The 20,567-nt window shown below is 33.4% G+C and overlaps 1 protein-coding gene across 1 annotated transcript in view; it reads left to right on the top strand.

Moving 5' to 3' along the window:
* The first annotated feature begins 421 nt into the window (after positions 1-421).
* The window catches only part of LOC145258130 (developmentally-regulated GTP-binding protein 2-like), a 51,557-nt gene continuing 31,411 nt past the window's right edge, over positions 422-20,567 (top strand). The window contains exons 1-5 of the mRNA XM_080115872.1: positions 422-854; positions 10,428-10,516; positions 10,965-11,036; positions 14,897-14,986; positions 18,078-18,138. Coding sequence (XP_079971998.1) covers positions 791-854; positions 10,428-10,516; positions 10,965-11,036; positions 14,897-14,986; positions 18,078-18,138 — 376 coding nt within the window. The 5' untranslated portion in view covers positions 422-790. The remainder of the gene's footprint in view (positions 855-10,427; positions 10,517-10,964; positions 11,037-14,896; positions 14,987-18,077; positions 18,139-20,567) is intronic.

The raw sequence follows: 20,567 nt of genomic DNA on the forward strand, positions 1-20,567 counted from the left end.
AAAATGCCATTTAGTTCACATAAAAAGATGTTTTTATATATTAAAAGGCATTTTCAGTGGAATAATAAATAAGAAAAAAAAGCAATCAATTAATTAATTAACCAGTCAATCAATTAATTAATGAAATATTAAGTTTTAGAAACTATCTACATCAAATAATTTTATAAATAGAAATAAAAAAAACATTAACTTAACGAAATTAGTTACAGCTATATAACAGTTTGTCTCGGTCATTAATTTAATGATCAGACAACACAGTAATTAAATTTAAGTTTTAAAACTTATTTAATGTAAAATTACTTCCAGTATTAATTATTTCTGTAAATAAACATGTTTTAATGAAAAAAAAAAAAATCAGTTTTCAGATATTCTCATAAATTGGTGTATGTTTAAAATAAAAAAATTACAGGGTTCATAAATCCAGATCACACCGCTTATTGAACGCCACTTTTTAGAAGTCAATCTTTTGTCTTGTTTAATATGCATGTATACAACACAATTATTAATCGACATTCAAAAAAATCGTAACGTTTACCCTAACTTTGATGATTATTGTTTTAGGTACGCTTTAAGCTAACTGTATATTTTATATAAGGACGGGTTTTTTGTTTTTTTTTGCTGAGGCTTTTTTTTATACGGTCAGAGTTATCTGCCCTTTGTAAACCGGTGTAACAACGATTGTCGCAAGTTTTTTGTTGACTCGTCCGAAAAATCTCGATTGCAATGCGTTTTATCTTTTCCTAATTCAGCTAACAATCTGATTGCTTGTGTATTTTTTTTATAAATAAACATGGGGATCCTGGAAAAGATTCAAGAAATCGAGAAAGAAATCTCTCGAACGCAAAAAAATAAAGGTAAGCGTGCGAAAACTTTACGAGTTGGTAGGAGGAAAAGTTAAACGTCATTTGTAATGGACGGTCGATGGAGTCCATGTGTTATATATAATTATTTAAATTTTGTCTTTAATTTTGTTATTCGTTTTTTTTTTTAAATTTTAGTTAGTTAAATTTAGTTTTGTTTTATTTGATTCGCTAACTTGTTTTGTAAAACCTGAATGAATTGGTATTAAATTAAAACGAGACCAAATTTGGAAAGCAAATGGCAATTAATTCTCAGACTTATTTTTCATCGTGTCATATTCAAAGAGTTATTTCTTCAAATGATAGATATTTAAAATGATATCTAATTATTTGTTAATAAGCACAAAAAGCTAATATATTTAAATGACCAAACCATATTTCAATCATGTAAATTACTTACAGTGAAAATAAGTTTATGCACTATTTTGGAATTGTGACCAAATAAATTTTTGTTTGAGTCATGGATTATTGAAATAAAAAAAATTGTTAAAGTCTACATTCATGGCCAACGACAATAAGTTGATTCGGTAACGTTGCGCACAGTGTTACCAACAAAAATTGCCACCTTAGACTTGGGATTGGTGTGACATTTATTGGGTAGGCTTCTGTCAGTATTTTGTTTAATTTTCGATTTTTAAGCGATTATCAAAACTCCCCAGATGACTGTCTAATGTCAGCTATTTTTTTTTCATGTTTTAACTTAAGATTCGAGACTACTTGTGTTTCAAAATAAAAATAAGAAAAAGCGTTAAAATAATGTTCAAAGACTGATTTAGCATATTTTAAACGTTTGTTTTTATTTTTAGCTTAAAAAGTATCACACACGCACGCACGCACACACACACACACACATAAAAAAAAAAATATTTATCCAGGTAGGTAATATTGTCGTATATATTTGTTTTTGATCATTTTTTTTTTTTCGTTTTATCTTAAACAGCAAAATGCCACCACCTGATTTTTTAAAAAGTAAAATGCTTGAATAACACCAACCCTGAGTCCGAGTTGACAGCACAAAAAGATATATATTTTTTTCTTTTGATTCAAATTATCAATCAGTTATTTTCAGGTTGCGCGTCTTTTTTTAGTTTCAGTTTCTGCTGAGCATTTGGTTTGATGGTGAATGCTCTAGAAAAGTTCCTTCTGAATAATGTTTACCAGTTTTATTAAAATAAAGGGTAAATTTCTACTTTAACAGCAACTCGACACTCACCTTTAAAATTACGACTTTCACAGGTTTTAGAGTATGCTGAAAACGAATATCACATTCAACTTTGGTGCTGACAAGTAGTTTTTGAATATTAAAATATGCTTCCATTGTATTAATGAATGTCAATGACGATCGCCATTCCAGCCCTCTAGCGGTTTTGATAAAAATAACCAAAGTTAGAAAGACAGGAAGGCTTAGGGACGTCTAAGAGTAACACCGTTAGTTCTAATGCAATTTGATTGGCTATTGAAAATGAAACATTTTCATTTATTTTAAAGTTAAAAAAATTCAGAAAATCATTAATAATTAAAAAAAAAAAAAAAAAGAAAAGAACACAAAATGTTGTGTGCACAATTAGTTCAAGAACAATTTGTTGATCATGTATACACTCCGGAAGAATTGTGATGTAGAGTGGAATATTTTTGATCTTGTAGGAAAGTTATTGAAAGATTGTTAGGGTTAAACTGTAACTTGATCAAGTGTGAATCTTTTCATGGCAAGTGCTAATCTCAACTCTAATCTATGGTCCTTCCCCCCTTGCCAAACTTTCACAAAAAAACACTTGATTAGCTACAACCACTATATACAATTTCTCCCACTCTCTATCTGTACCTAAATCTAAATGCACACTCCATGAACAAAGCTTCTTTTTTTCTGTGGAAACTTCCGCTAGTCTGCTTCCTGGTTGAATACAACATGGTAACCTTTAAATTTAATATAAACAAGTTCTTGTTGAACCGTCCCCATAAAAATTCCAATTCCAACCCAATTACACCATTAATGATTACTACGCTACTATCTTACATTCATTAACCGTTATCCTCGAGTGGCCTTTAAACCTTGCTAAGTGGTGACTCCCAACTAAAAATAAAAAAAGCTTGCCAAAGACATATTCGTATCAACAAAATTTTGTCTCAGACGGTCTTCTTGTGACGACGAGCGGTTCTACGCATGCGCCTGATGACGTCATGACGTGATTTACTTTAAATAGTTGAAAAACTGAACAAATTTCATGTATGTCGCGTTAGGTCAGTCAATTAGCGCGTTAGTTCTTTATCTAAACGTTTTGGGTTCGAATCGTGGTGTGAGATTTCTTTTTTTTTTTTTTTCGATTTTTTTTCGATTTTTTTTTTTCAAATTTAAATATTGAACCAGTGTTATTTAAGCCATTTTTCACGTAACGTTCGTTTTACTGTTTTTTTTTTTGTTTTTTTTTACTTCGCTTATCCACCTCCCGACCACACACCCAAAAACCACACGGATACCCACAGATTTTTTAAATTTTAATATCGAAACAGGCTTATTTAAGCCATTTTTCACATGTTCGTTTTTCTGTTTTCATCGTTCGTTTGCTTTATGTTAGTTTTTTTTGTGTTTTTTTTCCCACTTAAGTTTTAACGTTTTCTTTTTTTACTTCGCTTATAACAAACAAACCTGGTCATTGATGTCGTTGTCGTAACACTCGACGACTTCCGCGTGCGCAATTTGGTTCTTACTTAAATAAATTCAAACATCTTTCAGTAACTCATTCTGGCTGGCCGATTTTATTTTCAAACTTCGCCTCAGGGCTTCAGGTTCGATCCTACCAACTTTACCCCCCTCCCCCCCGGTTTCTTTTTTTATTTAATACCACACACACACCTACAAACACCCGGGCAATGCCGGGTACCCCTGCTAGTCTATATATATATATATAAAAAAAAAAATGTATGTGTGTATGTTTGTGTGTCTGCTAAAAACTTTCGACAGACAAAACAAAAATTCACAAATTTGGTCTCGTATAAAAGCCCCATCCTTCGCCCGACAAATATCAAAAAATTGGCCAAAAACGTTAATTTTTTCACCCTGAAATTAACCCTTTTCTACAAGGGGGGGGTCAGCAAAAACCTCCTCTCATGACGAGATCGGTTCTACGCATGCATCAGATGACATCATGACCTGATTTTAGTTTAAATAGTTGAACTGACTAAATTTCATGTACGTCGTGTTAGCTCAGTTGGTTAGAGCGTAGGGTCATTATCTAAACGTTTTGAGTTCGAATCGTGGTGTGAGATTTTTTTTTTTTTTTCGATTTTTTAAATTTTTGATATTGAAGCAGTGTTATTCAAGCCATTTTTCATATAACGTTCGTTTTTCTGTTTTTTGTTTTTTTTTACTTTACTTATTCTTAGGTTTTCATTAACACCCCCACCCTGACCGACCACACACACCCAAAAACACCCGGGTACCCACTGATTTTTTTAAATTTTAATATCGAAACAGGCTTATTTAAGCCATTTTTCACATTTTTTTTTTTTTTTTTGGTTTTTAGTTTTAACGTTCGTTTTTCTGTTTGTTTTTGTTTTTCTGATTTTTACATTTAACATCGTTCATTTGCCTTACATTAGTTTTTTTTGTGTTTTATTCTTATGTTATGTTCTGTCCCCTGTTTGTCCTGCTTAAATAAAGTGAAACTAAATTCAAACCGTTCGTTCTCGGCATCGTGCCGGGAAACGTCCAGAAGCAATCAGTTTTAATCAATGTGGGAACAAACTCCTCTTATATCAAACAATTGCTATTCAATCGGGAGCTGCTTTCCCCCTCTCCAACATCTGTTGGGGAAAAAAACAGCAAAAGTTAACTGCATGACTTCTATTTGATCTCATTAATTAGGTTAAATAGAAGCAGCAGAGTTAACTTTTATTGCAGCCACCTGTCAATACTTTAAAAATAAATTCAAACGTGTTTCTTTTTTTTTTATCTCCCTCCTCCCCCCCGAATTTTGATTTACTCAAAACACCCGAACATCGCCGGGTAGCCCCCGCTAGTCTAATATATAAAAGGCAAAGTGCATGTGTGAGTGTGTGTTTGTATGTCTGCTAAAAACTTTTGACACACGCAACGAACACTGACAAAATTGGTATCGTTAGAAAGATCGATCTCTCTGATGACAAATATGTAAAAATGGTACTCTAATTTACATGACTGAAATAGGAACACTTATCCTCGAGTGGCCTCTGGGTCTTGATAAGTGATGTTGCCTATATAAAAAAAACGAACTGTTTTTTTTTTTTTTTTTTTTAAATAATTGTCTAAAAACTTGGTGTTCAATCGATGTAACATTTTCTTGACTCTTTGGCTATGATCAAAGTAGGATGACTCCTCAGTGTGAATATGGTATTATGGTGACAGAACTCTAACTCGGAATATCTTTGGCAAATCAAAGCTACAATGACAAGGATGACTATAGACCCCCTTCCTCACTTTTTTAATTGGCCTTGTGCCTAATTCTGTTAACTTCTGTTTGCAAAATAAACTCCTTAATCAAATTCTACAGTTTCCACCACTAACGATCACTATGCTCTGTGACCACCGTATACTGATTAACTCTTATCCTTAAGTAGCCTTCGGGCCTTGATAACTGATGGCTCCCTTGTAAAAAAAAAAAAAAAATCACTGATCAGATTGCAGTTCCATATATAATCACACTGCATACACATGCTTCATCGACTCTTGCCTTGATTGACAGAAGTAACACTCTGCTGGTTTGTAATGACAGGCATTTCCTAAACTTACTCAGCTGACACTCAACTCTTGAAATCACACCAGCATTAACTCTTCCATGTACTGAATTTTTTTAAATTATCGATACCTATTGGAGGCATTCCATACAAAAACATCTTAGAAAACTCCCAGACACATAAAGTCTTCACAATTGTGTGAAATTTCAAAAAATAATTGATCCAGCCATTTTGAATCTATAAAGAACACACACACACAAAATGCCTTTTATATATAAGTAAAGAGGGGGGGGGTTAATCCTCGATAATCCCCAAAAGTATTTGATAAGATTATCTCTCAGAATCTTATATATCTAGTGTTTTAGTGAAAATATTTTACCAGCATTGTGTGTTTGATTATTATCGGATTATAAATTCTTAAATCTCTCTTTCTCTCTCTCATATATATATATATATATATATATATATATATATATATATATATATATATACACATATATATATAAAAAAAAAAATATATATATATATATATATATATATTTTTTTTTTTTTTCAAGTAAGATCTTTGACTTACTTGTTGTTTCATCAAATACTTTTGCATGCAAAATCCGATCCCGCATTTTGCTAATTCCTACCCTCTGATGAGAAGGAAAGTATTTCTTTGAAACTCCATGGATTAAGGACTATCCACTTATCTAGTGTTTCCTTTTCAGATTAAATGTTTTTAACTCATTTCAAAGTGTTTTTTTAACATGTTTTATTAACTGTTTGCTCGTGTGTGTATATATATATATATATCTCTATCCTTGTTTCCTATAAAAAGAAAGGTCAATGAATCTACAGATGACAAAAAGTGTATTCATATGCAAAATCTTTCATAGAAGACAATGGAAGTGGTCATATATCTCCATGTGCACTTGTAAGGAAGCTACAAGGGCAGACAACCCTGTCCCTTCCATGAAATTTCAAATATATCTTATTTTGATGAAATTCTCTGGAAGGACAATGGATGTGGCCTCAAATATCTGTGCTGACTCCCTATGTCTGCCCCCCCCCTCTCATTAATGGAGTTATGGGGGTAGAGCCTCCTTCAAACTTCAGATGCATATATCTGATTTTAATGAAGTTAAACCATATATCTCACAGTTCTTTAAAATTTCAGTTTCTTTCGACAACATATTCATATTATAAGCACAGTGGAAAAAATACATAGATTGCGCTGCATTCAATCCCAAACAACACCAGATATTCCTGCTAGTCGTATTTAAAAATCCTACAGGAGTTATTTTATAGGCCATCCTATACAGTACAGGAAGTAATAAAAATTTTCTGATAATTAAAAAAAAAAAAAAAATTAAACACTGACGTATTTTCTCTTTTGCATTTTAATAGACTTATCTGTTGAATCATCTAAGAATTTGGTTGGGAAATCTTGACCTATCCTACATATTCTCCTCACCTTGCTTCCTCAGATTGTCACTGATTTGGAGGATTACGAAGCTATTAGGATAACATAACGAGAGGAAATTGAACATGAGTTAGATTCATATTTCACATCAAAACCTAAAGATTAAGCTCGTCGACAGATGGAATCAAAGAGCAAAGGTTGTTATTGTTATGAGAAGGATTTTCAAAAACAGTTTTTCATTTTCAAGATAATATTTTAAATTGACAAAAGTTTTTGCAACCACCTGATATTTGTTGACATTGGAATTAAGGAACTAGAGGTTGAACCCCAGTTAAACATGTTGAATAAAAATACTAATGGAGAAGAGAAAGACTAGCAGTGTCTGTTTTCCGAGGAAAGGGTTGTAAAGAACAGAAGAAATCCTTTCACATGAAAATTATACAAATTTGTAATTTGTGGCTCAATGTTTTAGAATTATGTAGAAAATAAACTTATTTACATTTTCACGCAAAACAAGGCAGGATGCCACTTTTGAGGCTTGGTTTACAATTTTTGATATGCCACAAGCATGTTGTTTTATTATCTGGTCATTAGACATGGAATAACACTTTTACAATTTTATGTAGTTTTGTTATTTCCTTGCAACAAACATTTTTTTTCTTTTCCTTTGAAAAACTCAATCATGTTCTACAAAGTCAAAAAATAAGGACAAGAAGACAACCAACACAAATGTCATGAATAAATATTTGAAGATATAAAGAACTCTAAGCATAAAAACCTTTTCTAACATTACTGGATTCAACATTAAATAACCTGAAAAGTGCTTATAATATGAATATGTTGTCGAAAGAAACTGAAACCATAACGTGGAATGGCTGACCCATTCAAATAAGACAGACGATGAGGGGAGGTTTTGTCATGATTTTGCCATTGCTTATGATCTCACTCAGATTGTTCGCGAACCCACCCGTGTGCTCGATACACCCGGTCAATATGCAAGCCTCTTAGACCTTTTTCTCTCAACTTCCCCTGAGCTATGTTCATATTCCGTTCATTCTCCTCTAGGATCCTCCGACCACTCCGTCGTATCAGTTAAGATAAAAACGAAATGTAAGAAGCCCCCAGACGTACCCCTCCACCGTACTGTATACCGATACTCTATGGCCGACTGGGATAGCTTCCGTACATTCATATCTGATTTACCTCTGCACTCCATGTTTAAAAAGGATGTGTCCTCTATAGTATCAGATCTGACCGAATGGTTAATTGCAGGCATAGACCAATTCATACCATCTAAAAAATTCCAACAAAAACCTAACAGCCAGCCATGGTTCTCCCCAGAATGTGCTGCTGCTATCGCGCACAGAAATCACTTTTTCCATAGCTACCAACGTAATAGATGCACTGAGACTAAAGCTGCTTTTAGGTCTGCCAGCAACCACTGTAAAAGAGTAATAAAAAATGCAAGAGAGCTATATGCCCAGTCTGTTAAATCCAAGGTAGCTGATCAGCGGCTTGGATCCCACCAGTTTTGGCAAATAACAAATAGGATCCTGAACAGAAGTGTGCGTTCTATCCCAACCATTATCAATGGACCAGAGGTCATCTCATCAGCGTCAGACAAGGCCAAACTATTTGCAAAGAACTTTGCAGCTAATTCTACCCTATGCGACGAAGGCCATCAACTCCCCATATTTCCTCCTATAACACAGAACAAGCTAGGTAACATACAAATATCCGTGCATGAGGTCGCCAAGCTAATAAAGAACCTAGATTCCAGTAAAGCAACTGGCCCTGATGGCATCCCAATTATAGTGTTAAAAAAGCTTCAACCAGAACTTGCTCCCATACTTACGAAACTATTTAAGCGCTGCCTTAAGGAGAAGTGCTTTCCGACTCCCTGGAAGACCTCATCAGTTTGCCCTGTATTTAAGAATTCAGGTGATAAGTCATCTCCCTCTCAATACAGACCAATAAGTCTCCTGTGTGTTATGAGTAAGTTGCTGGAATCCATATTAAATAGAGAAGTAGTCAACCACCTCAGCAGGAATAACCTTCTTAGTGACACACAATATGGTTTCCGCTCTGCAAGATCTACCGCAGATGTGCTGACGGTTATATCCCACAGGATTAGTGAATCTCTTGACAAAGGCTTCCTTTCTAGGGCAATTGCTCTCGACATATCAAAGGCCTTCGACAAGGTATGGCATAAGGGTCTACTTCACAAGATTTCCAGCTACGGTATAACTGGAAATGTTTTCTCAATCATTAAATCATTTCTCTCCGATAGGCTCATAAGAGTAGTGGTAGATGGACAAAAATTGGAGGCCTGCAATATAAATGCTGGAGTCCCTCAGGGGTCAATCCTGGGCCCAACTCTCTTCCTGATCTACATCAATGACCTCCCTAAACACATACTTAAATCATTCGTTGACATCTATGCTGATGACACGACCATCTACGGCAACACATCAAACGCTGTAAATGACAAAGTTCTCTCTGATTCTCTCTCCTCTGATCTCGAGTGCGTGGTTCAGTGGGGGAAGAGGTGGCTGGTTACCTTTAATGCATCCAAAACCAAACTGCTATCCTTACATCATCAACGCTCTGATCCCCATCTGGCATCAATTGTGATGGATGGCTCTCGTCTGGGTGAGGCCCCGTGTTTTGACAAGCTTCTGGGTTTGACCTTTACTCCTGATCTGAAATGGAACACGTACATCAAGTCTGTTGCCAAGGTCGCTGGAAAGATGGTGGGATCCTTCTACCGCTCCAGAAGATATCTCACTATGGATGCAATTCTCTATCTATATAAAAGCCAAGTACGTCCAAGGATGGAATACTGTTGCCATATCTGGGCAGGAGCTGCTAAAAACAGCCTATCCTGCCTTGACAGAGTACAAAATAGACTTCGTGGCTTAGTGGGGGATGCCCTTTTCTCTACCCTGCAACCTCTCTCCCACAGAAGAGACGTTGCGAGCCCGTCCTTGTTTTATCGTTATTTCCATGGCAGATGCTCGTCTGAACTTCAATCTCTGGTCCCCCCTCGCCAATCTTTCACGAAAAACACCCGTCTAGCTGAATCAACTATGAAAAATTTCCCCCACTCTATATCTGTGCCTAAATCAAAACGCAGATTCCATGAACAAAGCTTCTTTGTTAGAACTGCACGCCTGTGGAACTCTGTTCCGTCTGCCTGCTTCCCTCCGGACTACAACTTGGATGTCTTCAAGTCCAATGTTAACAAATTCCTAATGAACCGCTCCCTTAAGTAAACATTTCAGCAAATCTCCTCACTAACGTAATGTACTTGCAATAACCCTTATCCCTGAGTGGCTTCCGGGCCTTGATAAGTGGTGATCACTGTGTAAAAAAAAAAAAAAAAAAAAATATGCCGTGAAACAAACCAAACCAAACCTTCTAATGTCCCAATACTTTTTATCTTACAGCAACTGAATATCATCTCGGTTTGTTGAAGGCAAAACTTGCAAAATGCAGACAACAATTGTTAGAGCCGTCATCAAAATCAGCGGCAAAGGTAAGTTTTTATTTACAATCGCGAGTAATTACCCGTGTCGATAAAAATATGAAAGTTTTTTTTTTTTTTTTTTTTTTTTTTAATTAGCTGTGAAAGTTCAATATGTTCTCTTAATTACTATTATTATTGACTTGAAAGGAATTTTCACACAAGTGATGTTCTCTGGGGTTTTAAGTGACAGAAAGTCTCCCCAGATTTCCAACACTCACTGCCTCTTTTGAGAACCATTGTAAATCATTTTGCATTATCACTACAGCAGTTTACCATTTGATTTTTTTTTTTCTTTCTTAATCTGATTTTTCTTTGATCATTCTTATTAATTTTTTTTCCTTTTACTTTATTAACCTCTATGGCATTCTGTTTGAAACTTACAGTTGTCTATAATTGTTTTAAAGGAATTTTTGTATCATTGTTTTGCAAATTTTTTTTTGTTTTTTTTGTTTTTCAGGGTGAAGGGTTTGATGTGATGAAATCTGGGGATGCACGCATTGCGCTAATTGGTTTCCCCTCAGTTGGAAAGGTAATCTTTCAAATATATCTACTAAAAGAATATCCGTCCCAGAACGAGTAAAATTAATTTCCTCAAATGGAAGTTTTGCACCTCGTGTGTCTCATTATAAAGATTCAAATTAAGGTATAATGCAACTAAACCTTATGTCTAGAATTCTCATTTCAATTTGAATTAAAATCCATTACATGATTTTGATTCTAGAAAATTTTAAAAATTTAGTGCTAAAAGATTTGTGTCGGAATCTTTAATTAGAATTAGGCTTTTTATACGTTTTGCCTTGCTTTCTCTCATGATTTCTGATCTGTGGACCATTTTGATTACCTGCTCGTGAGAATTGGTCACTTCCAAAAAGTTGCATAGATTTAAAATTAAATTCTTTATATTATCTCTTTTAGAAATTACTATTTATTTATTTATTTTTTTTAACGAATTTGTGATATCCTCCTGTCGATTTTGATGTATGATCTCCGCTACAACAACTAAGTTGCTCAGAAAATCCACACAGATGGTTTGTTTATAGTGGTGAAGGCTTTGTGCAGAACCAACCATAAATTTTTTTGGTACAACTGCTAATTTTAGTCAGTGAAATGGCTGGCACAAGATAGAGCAGACAGTAGACCACAGGTTATACATTTGAGTTTTATTTCGCCTAAATGCATGTCTTAATGAAGACTGAAGGTGCATCTCTCTGAGTGAATTAAACGCGCCTCCAGATACCAACCTAGAAATGTCTACATATCTCTTGGTACTGGTAATGGTTATCATTGTTTTACTTCAATGATCTGGTGTGTGTGTGTATATGTATATATATATATATATATATCGCTGTTATATGTCTCATCAGTGTGACCAAATCTAACGAAATTTGTAAACGTAACCTCAGTAACTGAGGTCGCATGACATTACCACTGAGCTACGAAAGTTGTCAGAAACACAACAACTAAGTTGTTCATAAATTCACACAGATGATTTGTTTATAGTAGTGAAGGCTTTGTGTAGAACCAACCACACTTTTTGGTACAACTGTTAATTTTTGCCAGTGCAATGGCTGCTACAAGACAGCGCAGACAGTAGACCTCAGGTTTTTACAACAAAGTTTTTCTTTCTCATAGTGGCATATCTTAATGTAGACTGGGGGTGCATCTCTCCCAGTGAATTTAAATGCGCCTTCATTTCAAAGAATGGGTTGATAGCAGCAAATAGTGTATTTCATTGTTAGTTACAATTGTTTCAAGACTATTCGGATAAATCCAAACATTATGTCGTTTGAAAATTTTCACAAAATTTTCAGACTTATTAAATAAAAACACTTTAACAATAAAACATTATAGAAGCCATTTCCTTCATAGTGAAAAGAAAACAAGCGAAAATATTTTATCTATATCACATCTTTGCAAAGTATTTTTTAAAGATTTGAATCTTTAAAAAATGACAATGTTTGGATTTGTTTGAATAGTCTTGAAACAATTGTAACTAACGATGAAATACACTATTTGTTGCTATCAACCCATTCTTTGAAGTCTTGGTTTTTGTTAAAACATATATATATATGATGAAAATAATGGAAATAGTATTCCGACAAAATAGACAAAATAAAAAGGAACAAACCGTATTATGTGTTCATCAACGTTTCGTCTCGAAATAAAGACGAAACGTTGATGAACACATAATACGGTTTGTTCCTTTTTATTTTGTCTATATATATATATATTATACACTAGCAGGAAGACCTGACATTGCCGGGGATTGAATGATGGTCAACGAATATTTCACACTTCTATATTTTTGTCATCGAAATCTGAAATCGTCCGGGAGGAAGCTTCACATACCTCCATGCAGTAACTTAGTCCAAAATATATGTTATTCTACATTGCACTCTAGAGAACCTACTGTTTCTTTTATAAAATTATTTTATATATACTTCTTTCCAGTTAACAAAAAAAAAAACATTAAGAAATTTATGTGCAGGGTGTGAACCTACAGACCATGTCATGCAAAAACAAAGCAAAAATAACACGTAAATTTTCAGGTTTTATAAAATTCTTTGCAGTTAATGAAAAAAAAAAAGATAAGGAAATTTACGTGCGGAGTTTGAACCTACAGACCACTTCATGCAAAAAAAAAAAAAAAGGTTATCAACTGACCCACAGTAGAATTTTCATGGCCCGTTGTTTTATCATTGTTGCTAAGCAACGACATGGAAAAAATGGATTTACTGATGATGATAAATTAAAATAAAAAATTATCAGTAATTTTTGGGGGTATTCTGAGACAAAACTTAACTAAGATCATTCCTAGACTTATATGCTAAAGTTCTGTAAATTTTAAAGAAAATCTGTTCAGCCATTTTGGAGTCTATAAGGAATGAACTCTCACACACAGACAAAGTTGCATTTATATAATTGTAGATAAATAAATAAATATAATATATATATGCCTTATTTTATCTTTGCTATTATATAAAAAGAAGTTTGTGCGTGTCCGAGTTCATTCCCTATGGCTGGGCCGATTTTTATGAAATTTCACACAAAGGTACTGGCAGTGTTCTTAGATTGGTTTTGTATTGGAATGTCTTCGATAAGTATTGATAATCAAAATAATTCGATGAAAGAAGGAACAAGAAATTTTGACCAAAGTTAACACCTTACACAGCCTAACACCACAAATACATTGGAGAAGTTTTATTACGACACAAGCCGAAAGACCCAGCATATAAAATCAACATAAGTTTCTTTGATATGACAGGGGCGCATTCAAAATAAGTATTTCTGTTTAATGCACAATTGCATCACCATACTTGACATTTTCATTTTAAACTTAAATTCAAACCATTATTACCACACAACCAGTAAGGACAGGTATATAAAATCAACAATAGGTTCTTTGATTTAACAGGGGTGCATTCAAAATGTTTCTGTTTAGAGCACAATTGAAGCACAATACTTGACTTTTTCATTTTAAATTTTAATTCAAGCTGTTATACATAAACAATAATTTCATAAAATCAACAGTAGGTTCTTTACAGTGCGATATACACTACACTATATTGCGGACTGTCACTACAGGAATGCATGTGAAGCTTTCACCCGGTGCATCACGAGAGGTCCCCAACTAGAGCAGATAATTGATTAACTTGAAAAATTGACGATTTTACTGATTTTAGTGACAATAAAATATTCATTGATTCTCATTTAATCCTGGGCAACGTCAGGTCTCCCTGCTAATATATTAGTGTTGGATGATTAGTCGGAACTTTTGAAGATATTGAAATCGGACAAATTTGTGCCTATTTTCCGATACCAAAAACGATTCCTTTATCTTTTTTTTATTTGATATTGTTTAAAATAAAATCTTTCACTACTGGTAGTAAGAATGAAATAATGAATATTTACTGATTTTAAAATACCAGTAAAATTAAAATCGATTGATCTTCCCCCCCCCACACACACACAAGTGTGTCTTTAAGTTTGAGAAAATATAATGCGCATTTAACATGTGTTCTTATGATAATCAGGCGAAAAATAACTTTATTATTTATTTAGTGATTTATAAAGAATCAGAATCTGGGAATTAAGTACGGATTTGTTAATTGTATCAGAATCGGGAAAAATATTAGAATCGTCTCCTCATTATGATATATATATATTTAGATTTAGATGACTGTCATATGAGCACACTGTATTTTTCATTTTACCCAACAATGTGTCTATTCTGTAAACAAATATAAAGTGTGTTGCTTAGAATATATATTCCATAATTCTGGTTTTAAACGACTCATTTTACGATAATGTGAAAAAAAATGCATTTATTTTAATGTGTGGTGGTTTTATTGGACATTTTATGAAATTTTTTTTTTTTTTTTTTTTAAGTCTACCATCTTAAATATCTTGACGAAAACTCACAGCGAATCTGCTTCGTATGAATTCACAACACTGACGTGTATTCCTGGTGTCATAGAGGTAAGAAATCCAAGTGTCTATCTGTTCAATATTTTACAAATTATGGGCAGTTTTTTTTTTATTTTATTTATTTTTTTTTTTTAAAGGAAAGTATCTGTATTGTTATGAAGATAAAACAGTCAATGTCCATTTAAGTTACACCTATAGTTAATGATGTACTTCTATTTTTTAAAACTGGACCAGGTCTCTTTGTGAACTCTGGTTTCATCATGCCTGTATATTTATATGTATATACTAGCTGTATATACCCGGCCTTGCCAGGTCGAAATATATTGCCAGGCAGAGGGTTTAGTCATGTACTATTTAAGATACACTGAATATCCTAACTTGTTAAGATTTTCTTGAAGGTTGGATTACTGGGAGCATAAAACACATCCATCTGCAGTTATAAAAATCAAATAGGGAAATAACTCTCATAGCTTAAATAAAGCTTACTTCTGTTTTTAAATGCAATTGATATCTGCTCATCTCTACTATTATATAAAAGGAACTTTGTGTGTGAGTTTGTTTCCTATGGACTCTAAAACAGCTGGGTTGATTTTTATGAAATTTCACATGAAAGTACTTTGTGTCTGGCAGTGTTCTTAAATAGGTTTTGTATCAGCATGTCTTTGATAAGTATCAGTAATCGATAATCAAAATAATCCAATGAAAGAAGGAACGGGCGATTTTGACCCAAGTTAACACTTTACACAGCCTAACATCACCAGTACATTATAGAAGTTTTATTACCACACAAGCCAAAAAGTCCGATATATAAAATCAATAGGAGGTTCTTTGATATGATGGGCACATTTGAAACCAATGTTTCTGTTTAAGGCACAATTGAAGTAGAATACTTGACTTGATCCGAATTAGGAATTTTCCTGGAGCAATTTTCCTTTTTTTATATAATGGGTCCGGTAAAAAAATTTTTTGTATATAGGTCCGGTGGATCTGTTATTAATAAACATATGAATTGATATATTTAATATTTTTTATACTCATAAAACATGAGGTTAAAATTCCACTCTAAAATAACTTTCAAATTGTTGATAAAATTAAAAATTTTTTAAATTAAAGCCGCTTTAGCAGACAGGCCATGCAACATGAGAGAAACTGAAATGATACGAAAAACGAAAAGAAAAGGACAGAAAATGCTTGCGCGTAATAAAAAAGCGAGGATAAGATAAAATAAATATTTTATTTTATCTTATACTTGCTTTTTTATTACGCGCAAGCATTTTCGGTCCTTCTCTTAATGTTACGTAAATACGGGCAACTTATTTTGAACAATTCAGCATGTTAACATATATGCATAAATAAAAACAAATTATACATAACGTCTTCGAAGTCTTGATAATAGCTCCAAATTTAAATATTAAATACTGGAACCAAAACAATTTTGCTACGGTGAGCTCTTGCAAAAGGTTTAGAAATTATTGGCATTTTAACAAGCATTGCTAACCCTTTCCTGGTGCACAGGAAATTAACATAAAACGTAATCAAACTCCTATTGGTCTTTCCTTGCTCGGACGGAACACTCTCAAAATGTAAACACAGCATTGGTTTGAGAATGTAAATATGCACAAAATACAGACCCACCACTACCCCCCACCCCAAAATGGGCATAAAAAATTTTTACTTTTATGGGTACCAATATTTAATTTTTGTTTATGGAGCAATTATCAAGGCTTTACTGATGCTATATTTGATATTTTTATTTATTTATTTTTTTTTTTCTGGTGACGATTAAATTTAGTTTTATATTCTTGACTGATTACCAGGGTTACAAAGCTGCAACTTATGTCAACATTTTCTTTTTATAACTTAAACACTTGCAAATAAGTCAGAACACAAAAATATTATGCAGGTAGGATGTAACCAGTACCTCCAGGTTATCGCTCAAAATCGACACTAATCATCAGTAACTAACAGTACTGACAATCACAGACATTGGCTTCCACTAGATGCCACTGGGAAAAAATGCCCGACAATGGAAGCCAGATTATTTCATTTGGGCCACAGACGCCAGTGTCTGCTAATTTCCAGGGATGGCAGTGGCCACCTACAACAACTGTAATTTGTTTTCGAAGGGAGGTGGGCTTTAACAATTCTGTTCTGAATCTGTCCTGTTTCCACCAGGCAATACCGGTTAATGGGTCCTGCTAGTAATTTATATTATCTTGACAAAAAGTAAGCCTACAAAACAAATTCGTCTACAAATAATCATAGGCAAAATATGTGTATGGTTTCAGAATTAAATGATGGTTGACATGCGATAAAACAGAAAAACCAACTAACCATCTCTCTAAAAAAGTAGTCTTGGGAATAGAGGTCCCAAATGGACACAAGTCTATTACTGCTATTTACTATTTCAAAATGCCATTTCTTTTTTTTTTTTTTCTTGTTGTTTCGGTGCTTATGCATTTTTGGTACCACGCCATTTTTAAATAGTTTTTTTCAGATAAAGTTCAAGTTTTATAATATCTTAGTTTTTTATTAAATTGTTAGGTGGAAGCACAGAATAGTTACAAAACACTCTCCTTTCCCCATGTCAAGAATGGCTTTCAAAATAATATTATTTTAGCACGGTACCAAAAATGCACAAGTATCATTATTTGTATTGGAAATTTGTCCATGTTAGTCGGGTTTTAATACTGAAGATTACAACAGTTTTGTCTCTTGAAAGATATGTGAAGAGTTGCCTCCTTTGGGTAGAGGTGACGTGTCATTTTAGTGTTTGAATAACTCTGAGTTATCTACTTTGGATTGTTTATATAAAAACGAGTGATTTATGTGTAATTTTTCTCTTCAGATCTCATCATGTAAATAAACCAGGCGTCTCTTCTGCGTCTTTGTGTATAAGACTTAAAAACATTATGTTTTAATTTAATTGATTTATTTTTTGTCAATTGTTGATATGACTTCCAATATGAATTTTATCTGAATAAGCAAGGTATGTTTTTTTTTTGTTTTTTTTAATTCATAATTAACCATCAAAGGTTATTAATTAACCTACAATTTGTTCAGTCATTCAGTCTTTGATATTTATCAGTTCCACCCTCTTCATTATCTTCTTTAGATACTAAGTTTTTTTCTTTCTTTCTAGTATAATGGAGCCAACATTCAACTTCTCGATTTACCTGGAATCATTGAAGGAGCTGCTCAAGGTAGTATTTCTTTCTCAAAATATAAGATTGTTCAAAATCAAAGCTTCCTTCTAAAACCTTTTTTTTTTTTAATATTTACTAATGAATCACTATTTACCAAAACCAAAAGCAATAGAGGTTATAGTCAACTAACATACTTCCTAACTTCTGGCTACCGGAAGTGGTGGCAAGGCAAATCAGTTTCTTCACTTTTATTTTTCTTCAATATTTCTATTGTGAAGCGATTTATTGAAATAAAATATAAGAAAAGGAAATTATTAAAAAAATATACAAAAAAAACTAACAAAATTATACAGATAAAAATAACACTATTAGTTTTTATTTGCACTTTTAATAATAAAATAAAGTTTTTATTTGCCTCCAACAAAGGAGGGATGGACCTAGTAATTCACTTCTGCTCATCTGTTCGCACTTTTCTCAATAACCACGCCTCGGATTTTTTTAAAAGTTTGCACAAACATTAGCCATGGTGAAAGTAAATTTTTGCCAGAACGGATTTTCTGGGATAACTCTGGTTGCCCTCAAATTGTTCATCCATTTGTTTGTTTGCACTTTTCTCAATAACAACCTTGGATTTTTTAAATTTTGCACAAATATTAGTCATGGTGAAAGTAAACTTTTCACTCATGGAGGGGCACCCCGCATGCTCGGCTTGTTTTATTTGAAATTTTATAAGAAATGTGTTTACGAAAGTATAAAAATATTTTTCTTTTTTTAACTTTAAAAATAAAAGTATTTCATTTGAATTCATATAACGTGTTTATGAAAGCATGAAAAATAAAATTATTTGAATCAAAATAACAAATGAAATTATTAAAATGAAAATAAGATTTAAAACATCATAAAAAGCATATCCAATGCATAATATTCCCAAAATAGTTTATAAAGAGTTTATTTTCAATATTTATTTAAAAAAATAAAACTAATTTCAACAATTCCTAATTAAAATAAGACCATTTAAAACTTTTCAATGATTATTAAAAGAACGATCGGAAAAACAAAGTACATGTACAGGGAAGATGTATGCGTGAGAGAAAAAAAGAGGGTACTCCTGCAGTATTTTACCCACCGATTTCACGATCTTAGCCGAGCGTTGATCGACATCCGTCGGAAAACGCCGGAACATGGCGAGCGGTACGATACTCTATCAGCCAATCAGGGCGCTTCAAACGAACGCGCAGCAGACGAATAATTTTCATTGAAATTACACACATAGCGTTTCATTTCAGTTATTTTATTGTTCAAAGTAAAAATACACAGCCTTTCATTTCAGCTATTTAATTTAGCGATATCAAATCGCGGAAGGCTACCCGGTTGGGAAGGAGCTTCTTTCCACATCCTCTGAAAACCCTTTGCTCCCTACTTTGCCTCTACAGTCAGTAGAAAATCTTCCAGTCGGAACTAAAGATAAACAGTAATTGTTGCCCCCCCCCCCCACCTACAAACATTACTGAAAAAAAAAAAAAAAACATTGTTGTTACTGTTTAATAACGTTTTGTTAAAAACAAACAAAAAAAAAACATTGAAGTGTTTATTACTGTTGCTTACCCCCCCCCCAAAAAAAAAAAAGCTATCGGAAAACAAAATGAACCAAAAAAAAAAAAAAATATTCAACAAAATAAATTTATTTTACTTTAAAAAAACTTACGGTAAGTGTTTGTGATTTATTTTATCCAAATTTTTGTGTATTAATTTTATCCATTTTGTTGTGTGTGTGTAATATCTTTTCCTTTTAATGTTGTTGCTATTCACATACTTTTAGCGTTCTTCTTGCACCGTAGCTCCGAATTCTTGGCTTTCGTCGGCGTTAACGCCGAAAGTGTTCGTCAACGCTCGGCTAAGATCGTGAAATCGGTGGGTAAAATACTGCAGGAGTACCAAAAAGAGAAGGAACTGACTTGCTTTGTCACTGATTCCGGTAAAAACCACGCTGGAAGTTAGGAAGTACTTTAGCTGACTATTCCCGCAATGGATTCTAAGAACAATGATTCAGTGGATATTCAGTGTTTAGCCAAACCAGATTCAGAACACGAGGTCAAACTTTCTGAAAGTGGCCATTCCAAAACTTGATGTCCTAATGAGGAGAAATCGTCTTGGTTAGTTCAGGCAGGTCGAAAGAATCCAGGGGTATATTAACACTTGCAGAGACCTAAGACTGGATTGCAAAAAGAAAGCCAGAGTTCCTAAAAAGATGTAAAAAGAAATTAAGCTAGACTGACTTCAATAAGCAATGTTTCTGACAAGGGTGGAAGAATTGCTGCTTTGTCAGTTGTTTTCAGTCAGGGGTATTCGGGAATTTTCAGTTTTCTCATTGTATTCATCAGCGTTCAACTGTTAAGCTGTAGATGGGATGAATAATTTTTAGTTGTGATTTAAAAAAAATATATAAAATATATACAGCAGAAGCTGATCTTAACTGTGTAAGACCA

Source organism: Euprymna scolopes, chromosome 33 (assembly GCF_053919585.1).
Source record: "Euprymna scolopes isolate OS-2025 chromosome 33, ASM5391958v1, whole genome shotgun sequence".
Taxonomy (NCBI): domain Eukaryota; kingdom Metazoa; phylum Mollusca; class Cephalopoda; order Sepiida; family Sepiolidae; genus Euprymna; species Euprymna scolopes.